The 23,322-nt window shown below is 32.2% G+C and overlaps 1 protein-coding gene across 2 annotated transcripts; it reads left to right on the top strand.

Annotated features, from left to right (window-relative positions):
* Positions 1-1,890: 1,890 nt before the first annotated feature.
* On the top strand, positions 1,891-22,483 carry LOC130903943 (uncharacterized). 2 transcript variants are annotated; one of them, XM_057816351.1, is made up of 9 exons: positions 1,891-2,036; positions 6,136-6,387; positions 6,791-7,102; positions 8,817-9,026; positions 11,827-12,040; positions 14,235-14,471; positions 14,551-14,693; positions 21,324-21,473; positions 22,248-22,483. In XM_057816351.1, exons 1-9 carry the CDS (start codon positions 1,994-1,996, stop codon positions 22,364-22,366), a joined length of 1,680 nt encoding a protein of 559 aa, XP_057672334.1. In that variant the 5' UTR covers positions 1,891-1,993; the 3' UTR covers positions 22,367-22,483. The 2 variants fall into 2 exon arrangements, with proteins under 2 accessions (XP_057672334.1, XP_057672335.1); XM_057816352.1 differs by lacking the exon at positions 8,817-9,026 and having other exon boundaries at positions 1,916-2,036; positions 22,248-22,475.
* The last annotated feature ends 839 nt before the right edge of the window (positions 22,484-23,322 follow it).

The following is a 23,322-nucleotide window of genomic DNA, read 5'->3' as shown; positions in this document are numbered from 1 at the left end:
TTGAGTCAAAACAGGTTCTCTAACCTACACATTGAGTTTGTTCAAGAAGTAGTCGCATGGAACAATATCAGGTGAATAATGCGGCTGATCTACGATATTTATTGTATGAAATGGTTCATTATCGTTATATAAAATTGAACAAGTATTTCGCCACAGTTTCAGCCGTTTTCGATAGAACTGAATATTCTGTGAAAATCTATCAATATAATAGTTCATATTGGTATTAAATATGAAATATTATGATTTATAACTTGCAATCAAATTTCAAAGTACTGAATGGAGGCTTAGCATCAGAATCGATGGTTAATAGATGTATATTATTGTATGGTTAACTCGATAACGGAGAGAGGTTTCTAAATTTTTCAAAGGATGAATTGTCTTTTCTTATAGGGGATATAACACTAGCATTTCGTATGTTCATGTTGTTACAGCACAATGAGTACTCGGCGCATTATTCTAGAGATGTTAGAAACTTGATAAATGATTCCAGTAGGGTCACCAGATTCGAATATGTTAGAATTCAAGTTCTAGGGGCAGATAGTACTGTTCAATCTACCCTCTAAAGCATAAACGCTTGAAATTAGATCATTGGTGTCCAAACTTTTTTGTTCCATAAAATTTTACTGGTTCCGGGGGCAGCTACATTACTACCAATTTCCAAATCCTCAAAAAAAGTGAAGATTAGATCCACCAACTTCACTTTTTTGAAATCTATAGGGACTCATAGCACAAGAACCAATCAATTCTCACAAATTCTATTTAGAAAACTTCCCATTCGCAGAGGTAAAAAGAAATATAGTATATTTTCTTGTCTTGTAGGTATTTATTCAAATATATAAATTGTTCTACTTTTAATTATTATTGTTAAAACAGTCGTAATTTAATCAAAATTAAACACTTATAAAGTAATGTAACTTTATAATGGTAATGACAAAAAAAATATAAGTTTGATGAGAGGGATGGACTAACAGCCAATATCAATATTTGACTGGAGTTTTGTAAGAAATAACGGCAAATCTTCCTGTATTTATATTGGTGAAGAATCAAAGCACCAACACCACAAGTCGTATCAATTTGCATGTCTAAACAAGCGTTGCGGAGCGGACTGCGGCTGACGCAGCAATGGCAAGTCTTGACGCGTTGTACTGAAAATGGCATGTGCAAAGTTCTTTCAAGTAACAGTCGCTGAACTTCTTAAAATATTATCTGTCTATATTGATTGATTGACTGAAATCAAGCCAACATTTCAGTTCTTCATTATAAAAACCAACTCCCATTTTTTGTCACACTCAATGTAAACCTTCCGTGGACCTCCTGGATTGCTTTGGGAATCACGGATTTAGATCATCCCCAGTTACCTTGAGTTTTTCATATATATTATATATTTATGAACAAAAAAAGATTTCTAACGAAATCCCAAGCATCTTTTAAAACTCATTCAATTATAAAGAGCGCCACCGCGGATCTAATTACGAATATTAACTGGACGGCTTCTATATGTATACGATTGCTCTTTGTATGATGAAGTCGGTGTCAGCGTTATGTTTGAAATAATCAATATTATTGATAATTTAACCAATTACAGAACTTCGGTTCCAGTTCAACTGTACTCCTTACAAACTTAGTAGCTTTTGATTTGATTCGTTATTTTTTAATATTCTATTGTCTTGCAACAAAAGTTAAAAAATTAAATAGCGATGTTTTTGCTCTATTTTTCTCATAATAATCAACTACGACTTTCTTTAGGATCTACTCGACCAATGCAGCTGCTAATACAGTTCAAGGAAGAACATTATTCGAATGTACTCAAATTTTTGTTTTAAACTAAGACAGTTACGCCTATGAGTATTTGTATAGTGGGGTCAAGCTCTTGAGAATTTCAGGGTTGATGTACAATTCAATCAAAGGTCATAAATATGAACAGTGCCATCGGTACTGACAATATAATAAGTAGTGATCTGACATAAAATAAAGGAGATATATATTTAACAAAATGAAGTGTTATTTATTAGTTATTTTCTTGACTTCATTAATAGGTAAGTGATTATTATTATCCACCTTTATTTGTCCACCTTTTTATTAAGCGGATTTCTTTTAGTTTCCGATATGACGGCAGTGTTAGACTATTTTCTAGTTTTTTCAACTAATATTGCTCGATGGATGTTTTTTGAACCTATTGACCAATGTTTAATGTAGTATTATAATTTGGGAAGCTTTTGTTATTATTCCTTTCGCCGATTTTATTATTGCTACTACTGAATCTTGCTCTTGTTGCCATAGTTCCATTAGTTTCAGTCTCAATAGGATATACTTTATAAATTGTGCTTTTTTGTTTATGATCTGAATGGTCTGAAATTATTCCGGATCACGTTCACTTTTTGGATACTGATGAAAGTAATTGGATTATAGCAATAATATGATAGGAGCTTTCATACCCTAGGAGTAAATGGGTAAATGCGATCAAATAACGATTTGTTGATGTTTTTTGAATATTAAAAATTATCAATTCCTCGTAATGTGGTTATCTATGATTAATTCTTATGAGCAGCGTACTGATAGGTTACTGAGGTTGCGTATTTCATACTTTTTGGATTTTTAACATAAAAATAGCTTATTGGTGTTAAACTTTAGGGAAAACTTCGTACGAGTGGGTAAATTGCTAATAACTGCTCAATAACATTTATTAACCCTTTGCGCTCCAGCCTAAAAAGCAATAGTAGGAACCAGTAACTCCAGAGTAAAAAGTGCATGCATTAATGTTTAAGATAAATGAGGTCTCCACAATTAAACAAACCAATTTCTTGTTACATATAAGATCACAAGTATAGCTTAAAACTTTTCAAAGTTTCTGTAAACGACTAAATCTAATAATAATATTTAATTCCAGGGATGATGGTTTAAATTTGCTATGGACTTGTATACTAATTATTACCTATTACTATTACCTTTAATTGGTTTCCTTCCGTGTATTGAAATTTTATTTTATTTGTATCTTTATTTAGTTATTTTTATGTTTGTTGTTTAGTTTTTACAAGATTTTGTCTACAAATTGTAACAATTTTTTTACAATAAAGCATTTCTCTCTCTCTTTATCCTGATTAATTAGATTATTGTAATGCTCAGCTCTGGTAATTTTTTTATATCAAAAACCACAATCCAACAACGATTTAATTGTTTCTTGCATTTTGGTAAAGGTTTCTATATTTTCAAAAATCCATTTTTGGGTGACAATCCTACCTAAGAATGGGACCTATTGGGTAGGCTATCACACCATACGTTTTCTTAAAACTGCTTGACTCCCTCGAAACTATCTGGTAATAACGTTCAAACATTTGACACAAAACGTCTTCTTCGCTCTCTCTTATCATACAAGCGGCTTGCGTGTTACTGTTACTGCGTTACTGTTCTCGTCATAAACACTTGGTGAAGAATTAATTGGCTGCAATGAATTATTCCGGGGTGGCTCTGGACTTGTAAAATATTCTGGATAGTTTGGAGAATAGCTGTTATACATATGCGCCATAGTTTTTCGAAACTTCCCTTTTGGCATCCATTTTATAGACTGTATGAATTGATTTTAAATCTTCAACCAGAAAACACACCAAGTTGTATTCGGGTTCACTTTCAACACTTTTTCTGTCTTTATTCATCCTCTTGTCTATCTTTTGCATTAACTCTGTAAGCATTTTATCCTCTTCCCACGCCTTTTTTTTTTTAAATTACGATCACTTATAAATAACTCTGTATAAATTCGAATCTCCCAATGATGCCAAGATGATACGAGTGAGAACCTACGTCCGCTCACGTTTTTGTTCCGTTACGGACTGAAGTGAGTACAGATTGGCAGTGGTGTTGTCGATCCGGAACGCTCCGGAACGTCGTTCCGGTACTTCCTTTTTGGACAGGAACGCGTTCCGGAACTAAAGATGATTTCTGATAATGAGAATTGGCTGACGTATTGAAAAAAAAATTAAAAAGAATTCCTAATTTTTTTTCTAATTTGTGACGAATTTTTATATGTATTATTATAAACAAGGGTTTGAACCGAACCCGAACCGGAACGAACCGGCTTGTTTTTCCGAACCGTGAACCGGAGTCCGGAGTGTTTTTTTTTTCTACTCGAATCGAACCGAAACAAATATGTGAACCGGTTCAACGGGAATTAAACTTTACTTATAATAAACATTAGAAGAAAAAAATATAAAATTTTAAAAAAGGAAAGATTTCATACATAAATTTTAATGCAAGCGGCCCACGGACCGTACGTTACTCATCCCTGGTATAGTTTATTGCCTATTGCCATACCCAAATGGGCCTGCGGCTAATACTAAGAATTCTTATTATATATTTATTGAGAATTAGAATTTCCAGATGTTGGTTTCCAGTATTGGTAGATGTTTTAAACTTTATTAGTTTATTACAGTGATGCTAAGAAAAATTCCGACAAATGGAACAATTTTGGCACCTGGTTCACGATCCAGATATACTTGCACAAATATAATTAATCACATATCCAAAAATATGAAATTAAGAATTTGTTCAGAAATTATTAAAACAAATAATATTATATTATATAATTATATTTTTAAAATTCGAAATAAATAAAATCAGCGAACCACGATTCCTTTTTTTCGATTTTCCGATCAAACAACATCCACCATTACAAAATACCTTTTAAATAATTTGGAAAAATATGGCTTCGACGAGAATTATTTGAAACAAAATTTAATTGCATTTACCAGTGACGGAGCAAGTGTAATGTTAGGAAAAAGGTCAGGAGTGGCTACAAAATTATTGAATAAATTTCCAAAAATAATTACGTGACACTTTATGGATAAATTATATACAATTTATCATCAATCTCCTAAAAATCAACTCGATCTAGAATCATGCGCGGAAAATTTAGGAGAAGAAATTAAAAAAATAGGACGTGTTTTAGGAATAAGGTGGATAGCTAGTTCATTCAGAACTGTTAATGCAGTTTGGCAAAAATTTAAAATCTCTTGCTGAACATTTTCATTAAGCCGCAACTGATGAAACTCGTTCAAAAACTGATCAGAGTGTATACATTGGACTAAGAAAATATATCATGTATGAACGTTCCAGAACAGAACTGTAACAGTAGTATAAGCGGACAAACTAATCTGTCGCTATTTGAAATCACTAAAAGACGTTAAAAAAGGAAACAAACTCATAGAAACATCAGAGACTGTTCAAGTGATGAAATTAGGAACATTAACTTTAACAGATAATAAAAAAATTACTATTATTAACAGAAATCAATTCCTTGTAAGTCTCGTTAATAATATGATTAGAAGACTACATATATAAAATGATTGTGAATTTTGAGTACTAGATCCAATGGAGTGGCCAGCAGATATTGAAATTGGCTATGGAGAAAATGAAATCCAGTCATTATGCACCAGATTTAATTTAACATCACCGATGCAATGTATCAATGCGTTTAGAGATTATATTGATACTGGAGGCAAAGTAATTCCTGAAGATGTAGAAATCTTAATTCGATACATAAATATTGTGCCTTGCAGTTCGGCAGAGTGTGAGCGCGGATTCAGTAATATGAATATTATTTTAAATGAACAAAGAAATAGAAAATTAATTGAAAATCTAGCAAATCTTTTATTTATAAAAATGAATGGCCCACCACAACAATTTTTAAACCAGATGATTATGTAAAAACTTGGTTAAGGTCTCATCGTTCAGCGGATGACAAGAAAACAAGGAAAATTCAACCACAAGATCTTGAACATAATCCTATTTAGAATATTTTATAAAAATATTGGTGTTTTCATGTATTGTTAAAAATATTTATGCAATATTGTTTGAGTATCTACTAGCACAACACCACTGCAGATTGGTAACAGTACAAAATGGCGTCGGGTATTCACAACGATTTCGCTGCGTGTGCGCGGCGTGATCGTTACGCGTCCGCACCATTTTGAAGACGTTCGCAATCCGCTAGTCTGATAAGGCCCTAAGAGTGTGAATTTAGTAATTTTAATAACCCTACTGACACCGGAATAAATGTATAAAGATTTCGAGATTACTTTTTATACGTGTTAAATAGTACTTCTTTGAGTTTAGGAATACTTATTATCTTTAAATATATTTCAGAATCAAATGTATACGCAGAATGTAAGTTTCCCAAGATTTTGAGAGGACTATGGTTTTCAATAGAAAATGGTCAAAATACTCTTACAGATTTTACCGAAACTGAGATGATTAGAGCAAAAGAAGATAAAGTCACTTGCACGCATATAAAAAAAGAGCATAATGTAGCCTACAAAATAATTTTGAAAAATAAATCATGCTACACTTGTATGAAGGTATTTGTTAGAACAATAAATGTTATTGAGAAAATTGAGAGTGAGTATTAGAAATAGTTATACTTTTTTTAGTCATTATCTTTTATTGTTTCCGGTAATGTGTTTTTAAAGAATAAGAAAAAGTGTTTATCCACTTGATGCTTCTGCCCTAATGCCTGTTATAATGTTTATATACCGGGTGAATAGTAAATAATACCAAGTGCTGTATCTCGGGTACTACTAATCGCACCGGAGCTGCAATCTTCCATAGACTTATGATTTCCACACTTGTTACAGCATTGAAAGTTCTTTAGAAAGAACTATAAATTAAAAAATGATTGATACTAAGATCTAAATTCTAAATTATTTCAGATATTTTGTTTCATAACTACATTACAATTCGCAGGATACTTTGATTGAAAATAGCTAGGCTATTTGTGTTATTGAAAATATTAATATTTTAGGCAGTTGTGTCAATATTTCTCCGGCAGAAGTTTCTATAGATTCTGTATGTAAAAATTTTGATCATACAGAGAAGTTAATCACGCTATTTTATGATCAACACAATCATCGTGGTCATGTAAATTGCCAAAATACATTAGCAGGTGTTTTAAGTTTTACGTACGAAAGGCCAAACGAATTTTCTGGAATATGTAACAGCTCAGAATCAATAATCAAATCCTGCAAAAAACCAGATGTACTGTCATTAAGTTCAAATGAAAAGTTTGAAATTATCTACAAAAAATGTGTTAATATTCCTGAGACCAATTCCGAAGGTAAGAGAAATTGAACTTTTTGTATCACGAAACATTATGTTTGTTGGAAGACCTTATTCTGAATTAGTTTAGATACCGTCTGCATGCACACTTTCACAATCGATCACGATTCGTTCAGTTGTAGTAATAGTTATGTGTTTCGCGGTTTATTTGATATAGTTCAATTCGGTTCAGTTGCCCGTCAAAGCTGGATTGAACCATAGACATAGTAATGGACTATGGATTGAACATCATTATGTGACATACTGTGAGATTGTGGCATTAGTATGACTAGCAGCAACAAGATACTATAATCATTTGGCTGTTTAAAATGCTTAAAAGAAAGCTTGTGTCGTCTAGTAAATTGAAAGGTTGAAAAAACAGTAATCAACTGTGGAAGTCCTTCAAGAAGAGCCAAATCTATTAAAAGATATTCCTGAAAAATCAATATAAAAGCAAATGGTTGTCTGTTTTTTGACTTAACCGGATATGCGAATAGCGACGGTCAACTCGAAAAGTTTGACACAAAATACCTTATCATGACAGCCAGAAAATCGAGTTGAAGGGCCACACAACATATATCTTCGATTTGGAAATCAACGAAATCTTTTTGTTCCTGTCAACAATTTTCAATACCAGAAGGAGCCGCTTTTACGTTACAAACGGATACTTTCTAGCTACTCCAGTCGGAATTGGAAAGTATTTCCAAAATACTTCTTTTTCTTTGTTGCCATAAATGACATAAAACACAACGCTCTCTACTGCTACTAATACTGCTAGAACAAATAAATCGAATAACTCATTCGAGTGTAAAATCGATAATCGATCTATGATCTATAGATATTAGGTGGACTGAAAAGCTCGTAAGCTGATACATAAAGGGTGTTACTAGTATCAAATCCATATAATTTTCAGTTTTCTCCTACTTTCAAGACAGGTGTAAAAATTTGACATATTTCGAACTTTTAGTTTGCAAGTTTTAAGTGAAGCAACTCGTTAAATTTAGAAAATTGATAAAAAGGAATTAGCACCGAGGACAATGCACGCCGTGGAACACCCCAAAAATTTTGTCGCCGACGAAAACTTCAAAAAAGTCTACAAAATAATTTCGGATGACAGTGAAGTGAAGCGCATTAACGTAGCTAGACTCTAAATTTATCCAAGGAACATATCGTGAATGAATATTTGGATATGCAAAAGCTCTTTTCAAAGTGAGCGCCGCGTGAACTCACAATCCACCAAAGATAACGAAATAATGATGGAATCGTAATTTTTACGTTAATATGTGACAATGGATGGAACATGGCTATAAACATTTCACACAGAAATACAATTGACAGTCAGTAATGGACGGCACGTGATGAACCGACTACAAACTATGGAAATATGCAAAAATCGAACGGAGTATTTTAAGAAGGCATTAGGGAAAAACGGTCACATTTAAAGAAGAAAAAAATTTTATTTCATCAAGATGAAAGTTGTTTTGGCAACCAGCGCATTCTCAAAATCTGGCCACCAGCGACATTTTCTATGCCCAGACCTCAAGAGGAATAGAGGTTCGTTGGATAGAAATTACTTCATTAAAGAGATTTTTGACAAAGATTATTTTGATGCTAAAGACATATCCATACTATTTAAAACATATAAAAGTGAAGAAAATTGAAATTAGATAAAAATCAAAATTATTAATAATAACTTGTATCTAATGAAGTTGGAAATATTTTATTTTTTTTAGTCGTCGAATATGGTTGCTTGGGAGATTGGTACGTTGAAAAAAATCATTATTTTGTTATTTTCAATACTAAAGAATCTAGGAATGGAGAAAAATATAGATGTCTGGTTAGAAACGATGAGGATGAATTTGTCGTAGGAAAATCGAGAACTGCAGAATGTAACACATTAAAAAGTCCGAAGGAGAGTCCAGAAATTTTATACATTAATAATGGTAATATCCTGTATATTAATTAAAAAAAACAAATTAAGTAGTTGTCATATTTTGAAAGTTTATTTCAATTTGCACTCTAATGAAACGATGCTGCTACAAACTGTTCTGGCCTAATAGATTCGTCGTTTTAAATAATACTATGTCTCTATAAACACATGTCAAGTCTCATGTATTGTATTTTTGCTGCATATTTTTGTACAATAAAAAACAAATTTATGAACTGTTGAAAGGTAACTAGGATTCTTGACGTACATTTCAAACAGAAGAAAATAATCATGCAAGTCTTTAAGACAGGGCCGGATTAAGCTAGTGGCTTGGGGGGGGGCTATCTAACGTATTGATATTATTTTGTGAATTTTCGTATTCCTTAAGGGGGCCCCGTCATTATTTTAGCCCCGGGCCTTATAAATCTTAATCCGGCCCTGCTTTAAGACGATCCACCCGAGGAACGTTCAGAAAGTATCTTAAAGCCAAACAAAAAAAAGCAACATAGTATCAGGCAAGATGGTCGAAAGATTTAATAGCCACGCTAAGCATCTCTATGGTAGTACAAGCAACATTTTGGCTAAAGTCGTGGGTTACAGATCTGTGACGCATCAGTTAACACCGAAAAAGAAACATATTTGTATACAGCTGTTCCGACATTATTTGAAGCGTTTTAAAAAGTATAAAAAGGATTTCGTGTGCCGTTTTATAACTCTGGAGGAGACTATCACTATGTTACTAAATCAAAATAAAATGCTTAAGAGGGGTATGAGACTACTGAACACACTGTTTACACTATCACTACACCCACACTCACAATTACACTGTGACGCGCGTTTCGATAACCAGATTATCTAAACTAAAATATATAAAAAATAACCTAATACTTGACTTATCGTTTATATACTGAATTTTCCTACCAAAAAAATCTTCTTGTCCCAAAATTAATTCCACATTGTCTGAGTCGCGTTTCGATAACCAAGATTCCGTCTTCAGAGGCAGAAGGTAAATTAAAACTTAATAACTTGACTCCCCTGTTTTATATTGAATTTTTCCACCAATAAACCTTTTCCTTGACTACTGTACTATAGAGTGGGCTGTAAGGAATTGGCCTTTTGTTCCTATTGAAGCTACTCTTACATTTAGCAATTTCGATGCTTTCAAATGCATCCAACAATTTTTTAACAATTTCACATCATTCATATTTACGTCATGATTATGACTGGCAGTTATCGGAAATACTCAATTTTTCGGTCCATCCATATTTTAAATGAGGTATGTGCACTTTAAACCGGACAATAAACGATATCTTAGTCTGCTCAATATATTTCCCGTCACAATCACTTCGGCTAATTTCATATATACCACTCTTTTCCAAATTTCATTAGGATTCCTCAACAATTGTTTTAATATATTGTCAGATGTATAAATCAATTTGAAACCCACTTTGTCAAATATTCCTTCCAATTCCTTTGTATAAACTGGATTGAAAGGGTCCAGAGCATATTTTTCTTGTTTTTTACTTTGTTTGAAAAAAAAATAGCTTCACATAGAGATTTCTTAATCTTATTGCGGTTAATTAACCTATCTACGATTCTTTTATTATAACCGTTGAGTACAGCCACATCCTTTCCTTATTGTATCTTTCGATGGTAACAGAATCATGACATAAATATTAATAATGTAAAATTGTTTGAAAATGTATCCAATAATAAATTGTTGGATGCTTGTGAAAGCATTGAAATTCAGCATAAAACAGGTGAGTCAAGTTATTAAGTTTTAATTTACCTTCTGCCTCTGAACTAAAACGCGAGTCAGACGGTGTGATTGTTGGTGCAATAGTAGTGGAAACAGTGTATTCAGTATGAACATAACCAACGGTTTCAGCAATTCCAGCTTAGGTGTGAGATTAGTTTTGGAATGAAAATTCGAGATATAAAATATTGATGTTGTTGAATATTCTACTAAATACTTAATCATTTTTTTACAATCCAATGTGAAAGCTTTGGTTTCTAAATTTCATTAATGGAAATGGTGTTTACTTTGAACAAAAATAACGCAATTTTCGTAAAAAGACTCTCAAAATATCTAGCGTCTCTTTCATATCTAGACGCAATCTACAAGTAGCTATTGATAAGGAACAAGAAAATCTAGAATTTTTGTATAATGCATAAACTGAATTTCGTTTTTATAAGAAACTACTCATTCAAGATCTATAAATTATTTACACCTTTTATTTAACATACCTTCATCTATGTCTACACAACTGACAAAACTGCCTTTATTTAATATCGCGGAACGTATTTATGGTAAAATTGGAATTGAATTTATGAAAGGATACCTTAAAACGAAATCACCACCTATGAGCTATCTCCAGAGCTACTCACTATGGTTGTGAGTTATATATTCAAAGGTATACTGACCTTCCTATTAGTTCTTGTCAAACACCCAATTATCAAAAAATTTAACCCTTTATTATACCATAGGTCCGATACGTTTTCTGATAATTGTTCACTGCAATAGCGAAAAGACTACTACTTGCTCAGCTAATTTGAGGATTAAGAGGATTACTCTGATACAATTTACATTTGTCCTAGTGCCTAATAATATCCAAAAATCAAGTAAAAACCACTTTTAGAAAAATAAATCGAATATCTCTTTTTTTTTCTCTATCTTTATCCACTTGTAACTTGTTTGTCTGTATTCTGTTAGCTATTGCGTTTTTATTGGAAAAACCACATGATTTAAAAATATACCGAAATACAAATATCAATCATCAATGTTCATTTTTTAAGGATTTTCACTATTTTTTTAGTTAAACTCAATCCCTCGAAACCTGTGTGTCATCTTTCCAAGAATTTTGTTGGAGAATGGGTCGATAGTGCAAACGTTGACGCTAATATTGTTATTAATGAAACACATATCATAGAATCAAATATAATCGGAGGAAAATTAACTAAAACTATTTACATTTGCAAAGAATTACGACTTAACACTGCTATGATGACCAAACTATCCACACAAGGGTGGTAAGTAGATAATATCTGAATCATTAATGTACTGAAGACACATTTTTAAACACTTCTGTGAAAAAGGCATGTGAAAATGAAGAAATGACAAGTATCTTTTATATCGGTAAAATATGAAATTATATATGCTCATGTATTTTGTTTTGTACATAGACTGCTACTCCTCCTGTTCCCTCCAGCAAAAGCAAAGCCCAAAATATCTATTACGACTCACGTCAACCATTGGGTATTTTCGATTCTCACTTTTAAAAATGGGAATCTACAATCGGTTCCAATTCATACATTTCTAGTAGCGGAGGCAGTGTTACATTTTTTCGATGAACTTTTTACAAGCAAATTTTTTTTATAGTAGTAGACTAATTTTCAATAATCAACATAATGAGAGTCAGTCACTACATCTGCGGTGGTGTGTAAATTGATAGCATGTCAAAGTTCTCGAAAAAAAATTTGGCTACAAATATTTTGATACTTTTTTGCAGAAGGGGTATTGAAAGTCATTTGCGTTAATGAACTATATTAGAATATAAAGTCATTTTATACTGTATAAGTTTTATACAGACGGATGCTCATACTTTTCAGATAATAAAGAGAACCGTCAGTCGAATTTACGACGGTGGAAAACCCGTCAGTTAGCGGTATAACCATGCTGCGCACTCAATACATCTATAAGATCGTCGCATAGTCTATCTGACAGATGAACTAACGATCTTTCCACCTACAAGCATGCAGCTGACGGTCATTTTTATTTTCATTAACAATAGAATTGCCTTATATAGAAAATTAATTAGGTATTATATTAATTGAATACACAATAGGATTATACTGCTAGCTGACGGTTTTTCCTCCTTCATAAATACGACTGACGGCTCTCTTTATTATCTGTATGACAATGATGAAGGTGAACGTTCTGTTCGTCAAATTGAGGTGGTTACTCCAGAAAATATCAAAAAAGTTCACAAATTGATTATATCTAATCGTAAATTGAAATTGCGTGAGATAGCTGAGGCCGTATAGATATCAGAAGGCAGTGTGTTCACAATTATGTATGAACATTTGACCATGAGAAAACTTTTTTCAAAACGGGTGCCGCGATCAAAAACAACATGTTGATGATTCGGAGCACTGGTTAGCCATGTTTGCATGTAATAAATAAATTTTTTGGCGTCGATATGTGACAATTGATGAAACATGGATCCATCACTACACCCCGGAATCGAAACGATCATCAGCTGAGTGGACTGCAGCCGGTGAACCATTTCCGAAGCGTCCAAAGGCACAACAGTCAGCTGCGAAGGTTATGGCTTCAGTATTTTGGAATATTGTTCATGGAGTAGAGACAATCGATAGCGAATACTACTTAGAGTTGTTGGATCATTTAAATGCAAAAATCAATGAAAAACGGCCTCATATGTGTAACAAAAAACCACTGTTTCACCAAGACAATGCACCTATAACAAGTCGATGACAACGATGGTTAAATTGAACGAATAACACAATTGAACGAATTGCTGCGTTATCCACCTTATGGATCTGACCCTCAGTGAATACTGGTTAATTGCTGATCTCAAAAAAATGATCATCGGTCAGAAATTCAGCTCAAATGAAGAAGCAATTGCTGAAACGGAAGCCTATTTTGAGGCAAAAGAAAAATCCTTCTACAAGCACGGCATTGAGATGTTACAGAAGCATTGGAATAATTGTATTGCTCTTGAATGAGATTGCATTGATGAATAAAATCGATTTTTGGCAAAAATATTTGTTTTTCTTAGTTAGTGACACGACTTATTGAGTGATGTGTTTTTAGTAAATAAATTAGATACATGTTTTGTATAGAATAAAATATTTTTGATAGTAGATACTTAGGACCTTATAAATAGAATCAAGGTTTTGTTTATAATATAGGGACAAACATCATGGATTTTTTTAGAATATTGTAGTAATTAAATTATCACTTCCCTAGCTTTTCGAATAATATGTAGCGTAAATGATTGTTATAAAAATGTATTAATCGTATTTTTTATCACACTTCGTATATTTGTTGAATTTTTTCTCTCTCAGATGGTTATTTGGTGAAATTTTTCTATCGTTATCTTTATTATTTCTACTTTTTAATTTATAAACCTTATAATTTATGTAGAAAATACACAATGTATCAATTTATAACATTTGAATGGAGTATTTCGATTTATTCCAGCCAAAGTGAATACACATGTTTCGAGTTTGAACGTAAAGATAAAAACTTCATTCGCTACCGAAAAGGAAAATCAACATTCCACTACCAATTTGAAAGAGCTTGTTCCTACCCTTTTCTAATTAATGACAACACTGTAAAATATGATTTTTATTTCAAGAACAATCCGAATCCTACATCCTGCCCGTTTGTGGGAAATTTCAATTTTACACAAAAAGGAGATGTACCTCTAGAAACCAGGTATATAACTGTAATTTTGACCCAATTTTCGTTCTGAATTTTATGCTGGTGAATTCTCCAATTGTTATTGTATTTTCAGATATATTGAAGTTGCTTCTCCAAATTCTAGCCGTAATCAAAATTGTAAAGACAGATCAGAAATTTCGGTATCCGAAACAAATAGAAATCAAATTTTAATATTTAAAACTAACTGTTCACAACCAACTTCAAATGATTACAAGAGTAAGTAGAATCCAGTTAAAACTGAAATCGCCGACCTAATAACACAAGAGACCAAATTGTTTACAATTCTTGAGTGAACCATCATTGACCCTTCCACTTTCTATGTTATAATTAAATAACTCAATTCACAAACTTTGTTTTTAAAAACAATTTATTTAGCAAACTGAGAATTTAATAATAGATTAAAGTTACATTTGGTTTCAATAATCTGACTGGCGTACTTTACGAATATCAAACTATCTAGAACACAGTATCAGTGTACAAACTTCCTTAAATATTAATTGTTATCTTATGCAGTAGAGATAAAGATGTTTGTGGTTGATTATAGTCACATTAATATAAGATAAATAATAAATAATTGATGATTATACCTTAATGGGGTTAACGTTGACATAAACTAACATAAACATGAAATACAAAACAAATTATTGTGATGATAAACTTAATGAGGTTAGAGTTCATAGTAATAAATAAGTAATTGATAATGGTGCGTCACTGGGATAAGGGCCACTTTGAATCACTTAACTCTATTACAAATTCAGTGAATAAATTTATTTCTCGCGGCGTTACCTTCCAGAAACTGTACATCTATAATTATTTGGCTATATCTGTGATTTTTTTTGGTCTCTTGTGTTCTTAGGTCTTTGGAAATCATCTATTACTCGAATTGTTTTCTTAACACAGATTACTTATATTTAGATATTTCATATTACTGTTATTTGTTCTAACCAAATTGACATCTAGTGGTCTAAACCTTAACTACCCAATTGAAATCAGGTACAAAATACTCTAAAATTTAAATAATCTTATTCAGTTACTTATATTTTTTAAATATATTATCATAAAAATGAAATATCGATGATTAAATACAAAAAATATAAATTTGACATTATGAAATTATTGTGAAATATCATAAAAGCACTTATTTTCTTCTAAATTCGAACAAATCAGTTACTAATGTTGATACAATAATTTTTGAATTCATTTTAATAATAACCCCTACGAAACAGTTTAATATTCATTAATAAAGCGAATAGGAAATTCTTATTGTAAAAAATATGAATATATTATATTTATATTTATATATATAAATATAAAAAATTGCCGAATATTATACCTAAACTCAATATTGTATTTATCTAGCATTAATCTTGTGAAACATTTCAAATCTTTACAGTGTCGGATCTACGGGGAGGGGGTGGGCTTTTGGGCTGAAGCCCCCCCACAACGCCTAAAATATGTTTTTTCTACTACCGAGGGTAGAGTGCATACTATAGAAAGACTTTCGATTGCATAAAGATACATACTTTAAGCATTAGTATGTAAAAAAACGAATTATTAGGGTCTCCGTAGTGTAGTGGCTTGAGTACGAGGCTCACATGCGGGAGGTCCCAGGTTCAAGTCTCGCTGATGCAATTTTTCATTTCTCTACTTGTGTAGTAATGATTATATTTTTAGGTGGCATTTATACTTGCCGATGAGAGGAGTTGTCAAATTTAATAACACAAATTCGTCTAATGTTTTGTTTATTTGTTCTAATCTGGACTAGAATGTTTTATAAAATTTTTGATTAAAATATTTTATAAGGAAAATTACCATTAAACATCTGTATTTTGATAAAATAGAAAAAATATTGTATGCAATTCGTGTGTTAAAGCCCTTTTTCACTCATATCGTCGAAAAAAGGCTACTTACATAAATTGATATTTTAAGAATGTAAATTTTATACAAATATAATTAGTTTGAAGCTCGTAAAAGAATGAACTAATTCCACTACTACGTCTTCACTTGTATGATATGCATTAACATTTTAATACATGTCTTAGTTACATTTACTTTACCTGCAATCAATTAACAAAGTATTTTGATTTTTGTGTCCAATCCGTTTATCTAGTCTCATTGAAATGAACGCGCACTATTGAGGACGCAGATATAGTGACTCAGCGGTCATTTCACCAAATGATCCTCCGTTCAGTCTCCCTCATCCCCCAATAAAATTCTTGATCCGTTACTGAATTTTTATAAGAATATAGGAATGAATATCTTAGTTTATTGGACTTTCGTAGTAAAAAATAATATTTAAGGCCGGTTCATAAACTTTATTTTCCGTTTGACGTTACCGTTCGGGGGTGACGTTTGCCGTTACCGTTCAGGGGTGACGTTTGCCGTTTGACGTGTATTTACCCTATTCATAAACTTGACGTTACTGAAGTTAACCTAAAAATTTTGTTATTCTTTTTGGCGTGTGTAGCTACTGTTTATTGTTTTCGTGCTATCTTTGTATTTTGTTTGTAATCCGGTATTTATGGACGAAGAGTTTTTTTTTATTGAGAGCATTGGCTCTTTCCTATTGCTACGAACAGACGACGGGAAAAGATAAAATTCGTTTATTCAGAGCAGACCGATCTACAAAATGCAACGTCAAACAACAACTATGAATGATATAACACATTTATGTGTTTTCAATTTTGTAAACGGAGAGTGAAGTTCATAAATCGGCCTTTTTTCTGAAAACTTCATAGAATGAAAGATTACTTTAATCAGTAATTGATAACATTAGCGAAAGGGGTGAAATAACACAAAAACAGTAATGTATACAAAACTTTCACACTTTTGGTAGAAAGATAACGTGAATTAATCGATAAATAACACGTTATTTAAAAAGTTTTGATTTGAATTTTGTTTTCCTATGATTTCTTCATAGAATTCTATCCGTTTCAATAGTGTCGTCAGTGAATAGTTCTTAAAAAGTTATGGCATCTTGGATTTCTTTCTAAAATACACCGAATGGTATTTTCATATTTGTTCACTTTTTAAGCAACTTTTCTGCTGAATATGGTTTCGATCTATACCTTACACGTAGTTCTAAGGCCCAATTTTACGAGTGAAAATTAAACCTCAAACATCGGTATAAACTACAGATACCTTTTTCTTCACGTTTTATAAATGGCGTTTACTGACAAACTTCGGTTTACACATTACTGGCGGTCTGGGAGTACTTTAAACTTCAGTTTAACATGAAATGGAGGATCCGAATCCAACTTTTTCAAATTGTTCACATTTTTACGATATTATAAAGGATTGTGGGGAAATGATTGACGATTTTATGATCTCGACTATGATGATAAAGAAATTATAAACATTGTCGACGCGCCGTGAAAACAAAAAATTATTCGCTCTAAAGCGAATATATAAGTTGTCCCACATTATTTAAATTTGTTGTGGTTCTATCTAAAATTTTTTTCCATTATTCTCATCATTAATTTCCTTGTCAACTACTCCCAATTTTTCCCTTTTCCTTCCAAGTTACCGTATCACTTTTTTTGGATACGACTGTTTCTTTGTATTTCATGGTTAACCATGGTTAACCAAAAGCACCATAGAAATTGCACGATCTTTTTCGTTCTTTATTCATTTTTGTTTATACAACTTTCTTAAACAATTCAACTTCAAAACAAATATCGGAATAATTTTTCTTATATTTGTAGCAATTGGCAGAAAACTGTCTGTTCAACTGTGAGCTCTAAAATAGAACAATATTGTTTACTCTTGGCTTAAACTAGAGTTCAAATCATAGTTTAAACTTTAGTTTAATCTTCAGTTCTACCTTAGATGGTAAAAACATATACACATTAGTCAAATTATCAAATTATTGGCTCAACTGGTAACTGTGAAGGTACTAGACTGTTCTATCACTTAACCAACTATAAACATGAGAATATTATTTGCAAAATAATTTTCATAACAGATTTATTTCATAACGTCGGGTGATTAGGTGATTAATGATCAAGTAGCCTCTCAGATAACCAGATTTATCACCAAATGTTTTATCAATATTTTACTTTTTTGGTCTCAAATTATCGTTACAATCATTTTTGGTACTTATTTTTTAGAATCTACTGAATTTTCCCCTCATGGTAAAAAATCTAAAATTATCAAAATTATTTGTGGCATATCTTGAAACAAATAAACTTTTTGATTTAATAAATCTTCTAAAAGGTTTCTTTGCGTTTTACTTCATGTAGGTGGGTAATTCTCATGAAATCTGGAAAATATATATATATATATATATATATATATATATATATATGATTTTTTTTCGAACATAATTAAGACTAAAAATGTTCCAATATCCAGATTAGAACATTGTCTAAAGTTTTTATTAAGAAATTTTTAAATAATCTGTTTGGAACTATTACTTGTCTATTGTAAATACAACAAACTTTCAAAAGTTTTCTAAATTTAGGATCTTAAGTCATTAAATACTTGTCCAATGTTAACTCAAAATGTGTCCCATGAAAAATAATCGTTCCCTTACAGCATTACCAACAATCCATAAGTAGGTATATTTTTGAGGACTAATGATACTCACATTAGCTTTTGATAGTTGTTAGTACGGTTACTTGTTCGGAATGGCGAATCAACTTCAAGTTTGTTAGAGTAATTATGTTGGAAGAAGATTTGATTGCATTTTTTAAAGATTACATTTTAATTAAACATTACATCACAATGAAGAATAAAAAAGGTAATAATAATATTTCAATTTTGTTGGCATAGTTAAGTATGACATTGACCTAACAAAGGCGTTTGATAGGGTCCGGTTGGGAGACATAATCCATAACCTAAATAACAATAACGTAACAAAGGTCAAGGTAGGAGATCAATTCACTGAAAATATCCCAACACCGGGAGGAATTAGACAGGGTGACAGTTTAAGACTCTTCTTGTTTAATCTCCTCATGGATAAATTTATATGCAAAGTAACATGTCTCAACCTCGGATACAGAATGGGCAACAAAAGAGTTGGTATGGTATGCTACGCCGATGATGCAGCAATCATCGCCGAATCAGAAAACGACCTACAGAGACAACTCTTCCAGTTCTTCTTGGTAAGCCGCCCGCCAACTCAATATGAACATTTCTATCAGCAAAACCAAATGTATGACAATCGCGAAGGATCCGCTCAGATGTAAACTGGTGGTTAGGAGGACAATCCCATAGAACAAGTTATACAATTCAGATATCTGGGCATAGACATATCAAGTACCCACGACCCAGTTAAAGACCTAAGAAGCCGGATTAACAAAGCATACGCACTATCAAGATGCCTACGAGATATAGTCTGGTCCAACCCGTACATGCGCAAAGATAGCAAAATTAGAATCTGCAAGACTTGTATCAGACCCATTATGACGTACGGCACGGATGTCCGCGAGAACACCAACAAGTCGAAACAAATGCTGAGGGTGGCCGAGATGAAAACACTGAGAACAATAGTGGGGAAAACAAGAAGAGACAGAGTAAGGAATACAGATGTCAAAGAGCAATGCGGGACACAAGACATTGTGAGATGGGGAAGACAACGTAAGAGGCAGTGGTACAATCATGTAAGACGTATGGACGAGAACAGACTTCCGAGAATAGTTCTAGAAAACAACCCGCCCGGCTCAAGGCCTCCCGGGAGACCACCTACAAGGTGGAAAGATAGTTGGCAATCCACCTCTCACGAAAAGATGCAGAGGCAGCTTCAGAATTAACAGATCGACAGATCTCCAAGAAGTAGAAGAAGAAAGTATGTTTTTAGATGTAGAAAGCATAGCGAAAAGCTAGCTGGTAACGAAAGGTTATGTTGCGAAATTTTTTTAGGTTATGATTTGTTTTGTCATTCCCTCACCGTCATTTCTTCATTTTGATTAAAAGTGAGGGGATGATGAGTTATGAGGTAATGACTAGACAATATCGACTCGGTTTTCGTACATTTTTGCTAATTGAAACTTTTCAATTACAATTCTGCTTAATTTCATAATTTGCTAAGTTAATATAACGTAGTCGAATTTTAAATACATTTAAATAATGAATAATACGATTCCATAAACAATCATCATTTCCTTACCTCATTCATCATTCCCTCACATTTAAATCGTCAAAACTGATTTATTCTGGGGACCACGGTATTCAGAGCAAATGAAAAGATGAATTAATTTAAATATATTTCATCAATCCATTCATACGCTATTTTGAGATTACCCAGGTACACCTGTCCGCTTTTGTTTTAATTGTGGTCGATTTAAAGGGGTACTTACTCGAAGGTGAAGTGAAAATTAAATGAGATATTTAGGATTGTTTTACGAAGATTGCCCAAAAAGATTGCGACCTCGACCTGAAGATGTCTTCATCTATTAATGTAAGTTGGGATATATAAATTTTTGCAGATGCGTTCATCAAATGTTACTAGACGACCATCACGTTAAGGTTAGAAATATAGAAGAGGCTCTCTGCATATCAAAGAACGTATTTGTCATGTACTGAGTGAAGAATTATTTTAGTTTATAACATTGTAAAATATGTCTTTTAACAGAAAATTTCCTTTTTTGAGTGTAAAAATAGATCGTATTTGGAAATCTGTTGTCTTATCCTCTATATCATAGAATTGTCAAATTTATCTACCACATTGTTAATTATGTAGATCAAGAGGAGTGCGACTTTAAGTCCAGGTCAAATTCAACTGATCGAATGATACTAAAATTTAATCAAGATGGCCGCAACAAGTTATTGAATTTGAGTTTAAAATTTTTTTGAACTTCATTTAACAAAAAAGAAACTGATTTTGAAAGTTTTTTTGTTTTTTAGATAAACCAGATTATGTGTTTAAGTGTATAGCAAATTGGGAAGAAAATAAAAAATCATTTTTATTAACGTTTGACGAATTTGATCCAATATATCAATATCGTTGCTGGGTGTATGAAAAAATTGATCAAAACAATATTTTGATATCCCAAGGTAATTCATAATATTAAATTATTTTAATAAAAACAAAAACAAGTTTCAATATTATACTACCGTCTTGTATGGGGGATTAGTTGAAAAAGTGTCCAGCTGTAAACAGCAAATTATAATAAGAAGACTCGCCAAAATAGCGCTAGTGTAGCAAGTGGAAATGATTTGAATTTAGCAGTTATATATTTTATGTACAATTTTCGTATGAATTTGTATATTAATAGTTTCTTTGAAATAGTTATGACTTTCAAAAAAAATTTAATTTACTATCCTACTCTAGTAGTTTGTGACGCTCTTTTTAAAATTCTTCCACTTGCTACTATAGCGCCACCTTAATTTGCTTTCTCTCAACAGACACTTTTCGATACACCGAGATGGTTCTCCTTACCTCTACACTCCATAACTAATACATATATCAATTATTTATCATTATCCTCCATTTTACGTGTTATAATTACTTTCGTTAACGCTTTATTCTCAAAGAATGATTAGTATAATTTTGAAAAGATTAGGACACAGAAAGAAAGAGACTTCACGAAATCAGGTACCATTTTAAATTCACTTTTTCTCGACTAAATTGTCATTAAAATTGTCCATCTGCATTTTTTTTAAGCAACTCTCAAAATTTACTGTTATTGAAAAGAAGGACCTTCGCTATAGATTATTAATAAGACATTTCTCAAAGTTATACTCAAACCAAAAGGTTACTTTGAACTGATATTTTCAAAATCTTTCCATTGACAGAAAAGTTCAGCATTAACAAATGCATATTTTCAGCTATGGGATCTTCCTGTAACGCATATCAAACTGCGGCTTCGTGGAATTATACAGAAGGAGCAACAGTGGCATTGAAGTTACAGAGAAACGAACATAATAGTACAAGTTCATTACATTAATATATTATTTTATAAGTACAAAAATATTATAATGTTGTATCCAAACATTCCGTTTCTTAATCACATTACAACGTATTATAATGAAAATTACAATAATAAAATTTGAAATTAGAATAATTATGAATTATTTATCAGTGCTCTTGATCTTGATCGCCTGTTCTTCTGGCAATATGTCTCTTACTTTGACAAGTGTACGGTTTGCTCAATAATTTTCTTCATTCTCTTTTTTTGCACTTATTCCAGTGATGCTCCAATTAATAGACAATACTCCTGATATGAAAGCCTTGAGGTCTGCTGAAGTACGTTTGCACTCTTCACTCGATGGACGTCTCCACGTATGAATTAATGAAATGTAAAAACAGCCAGAAGTCTAAGGGAATACAGTCTGTCGAATAGAATGGATGATGCAATATTTTTAAGTTAATAAATTGATTTTCAGGACGTTTTTTGAGCTGTGTAAGAAGGTGCGTTGATGAAAGATAATATTTTTCTTATCCTTTAGTCACGAATTTATAAATGTAGTTGATCCAAAAGATTACGATAAACTCCACGTTATCTGGTTGTATGGTATCTAGAAGCAAAATTCCTTTTGCATCCCAAAAACTTGATACTAACATCTTTTTGCAAAATTCATGGATCCTTCTCGCTCTGGAGCCTAAGTACCCATTCCACACCAAGCCGCAGGCTTTTGTTTGGATTTAGGATCAGGGTAATAGAGTCTACTACAAAAACCTCTTTATACTTTCTAAAACGCTCTAAATGCTTTAGGAAAGTAGCACTTATACAAAATATTTCCCACACTGTTGATGCCCTTCTACTGAATATTTTCCTGCTAATCGATAATTTTGTACTATCATGTTTTGTTGTTGGTGTTGATGCATTTTTTGGACTTCCTCACTGGATCATATTTAAGGCTTGTATGAACGCATCTCATCTTTCCACTGTTTAAATGAAAT

This window comes from Diorhabda carinulata, chromosome 2 (assembly GCF_026250575.1).
Source record: "Diorhabda carinulata isolate Delta chromosome 2, icDioCari1.1, whole genome shotgun sequence".
In the NCBI taxonomy this organism is placed as follows: domain Eukaryota; kingdom Metazoa; phylum Arthropoda; class Insecta; order Coleoptera; family Chrysomelidae; genus Diorhabda; species Diorhabda carinulata.
This window is presented reverse-complemented; position numbering and strand designations above follow the sequence as displayed.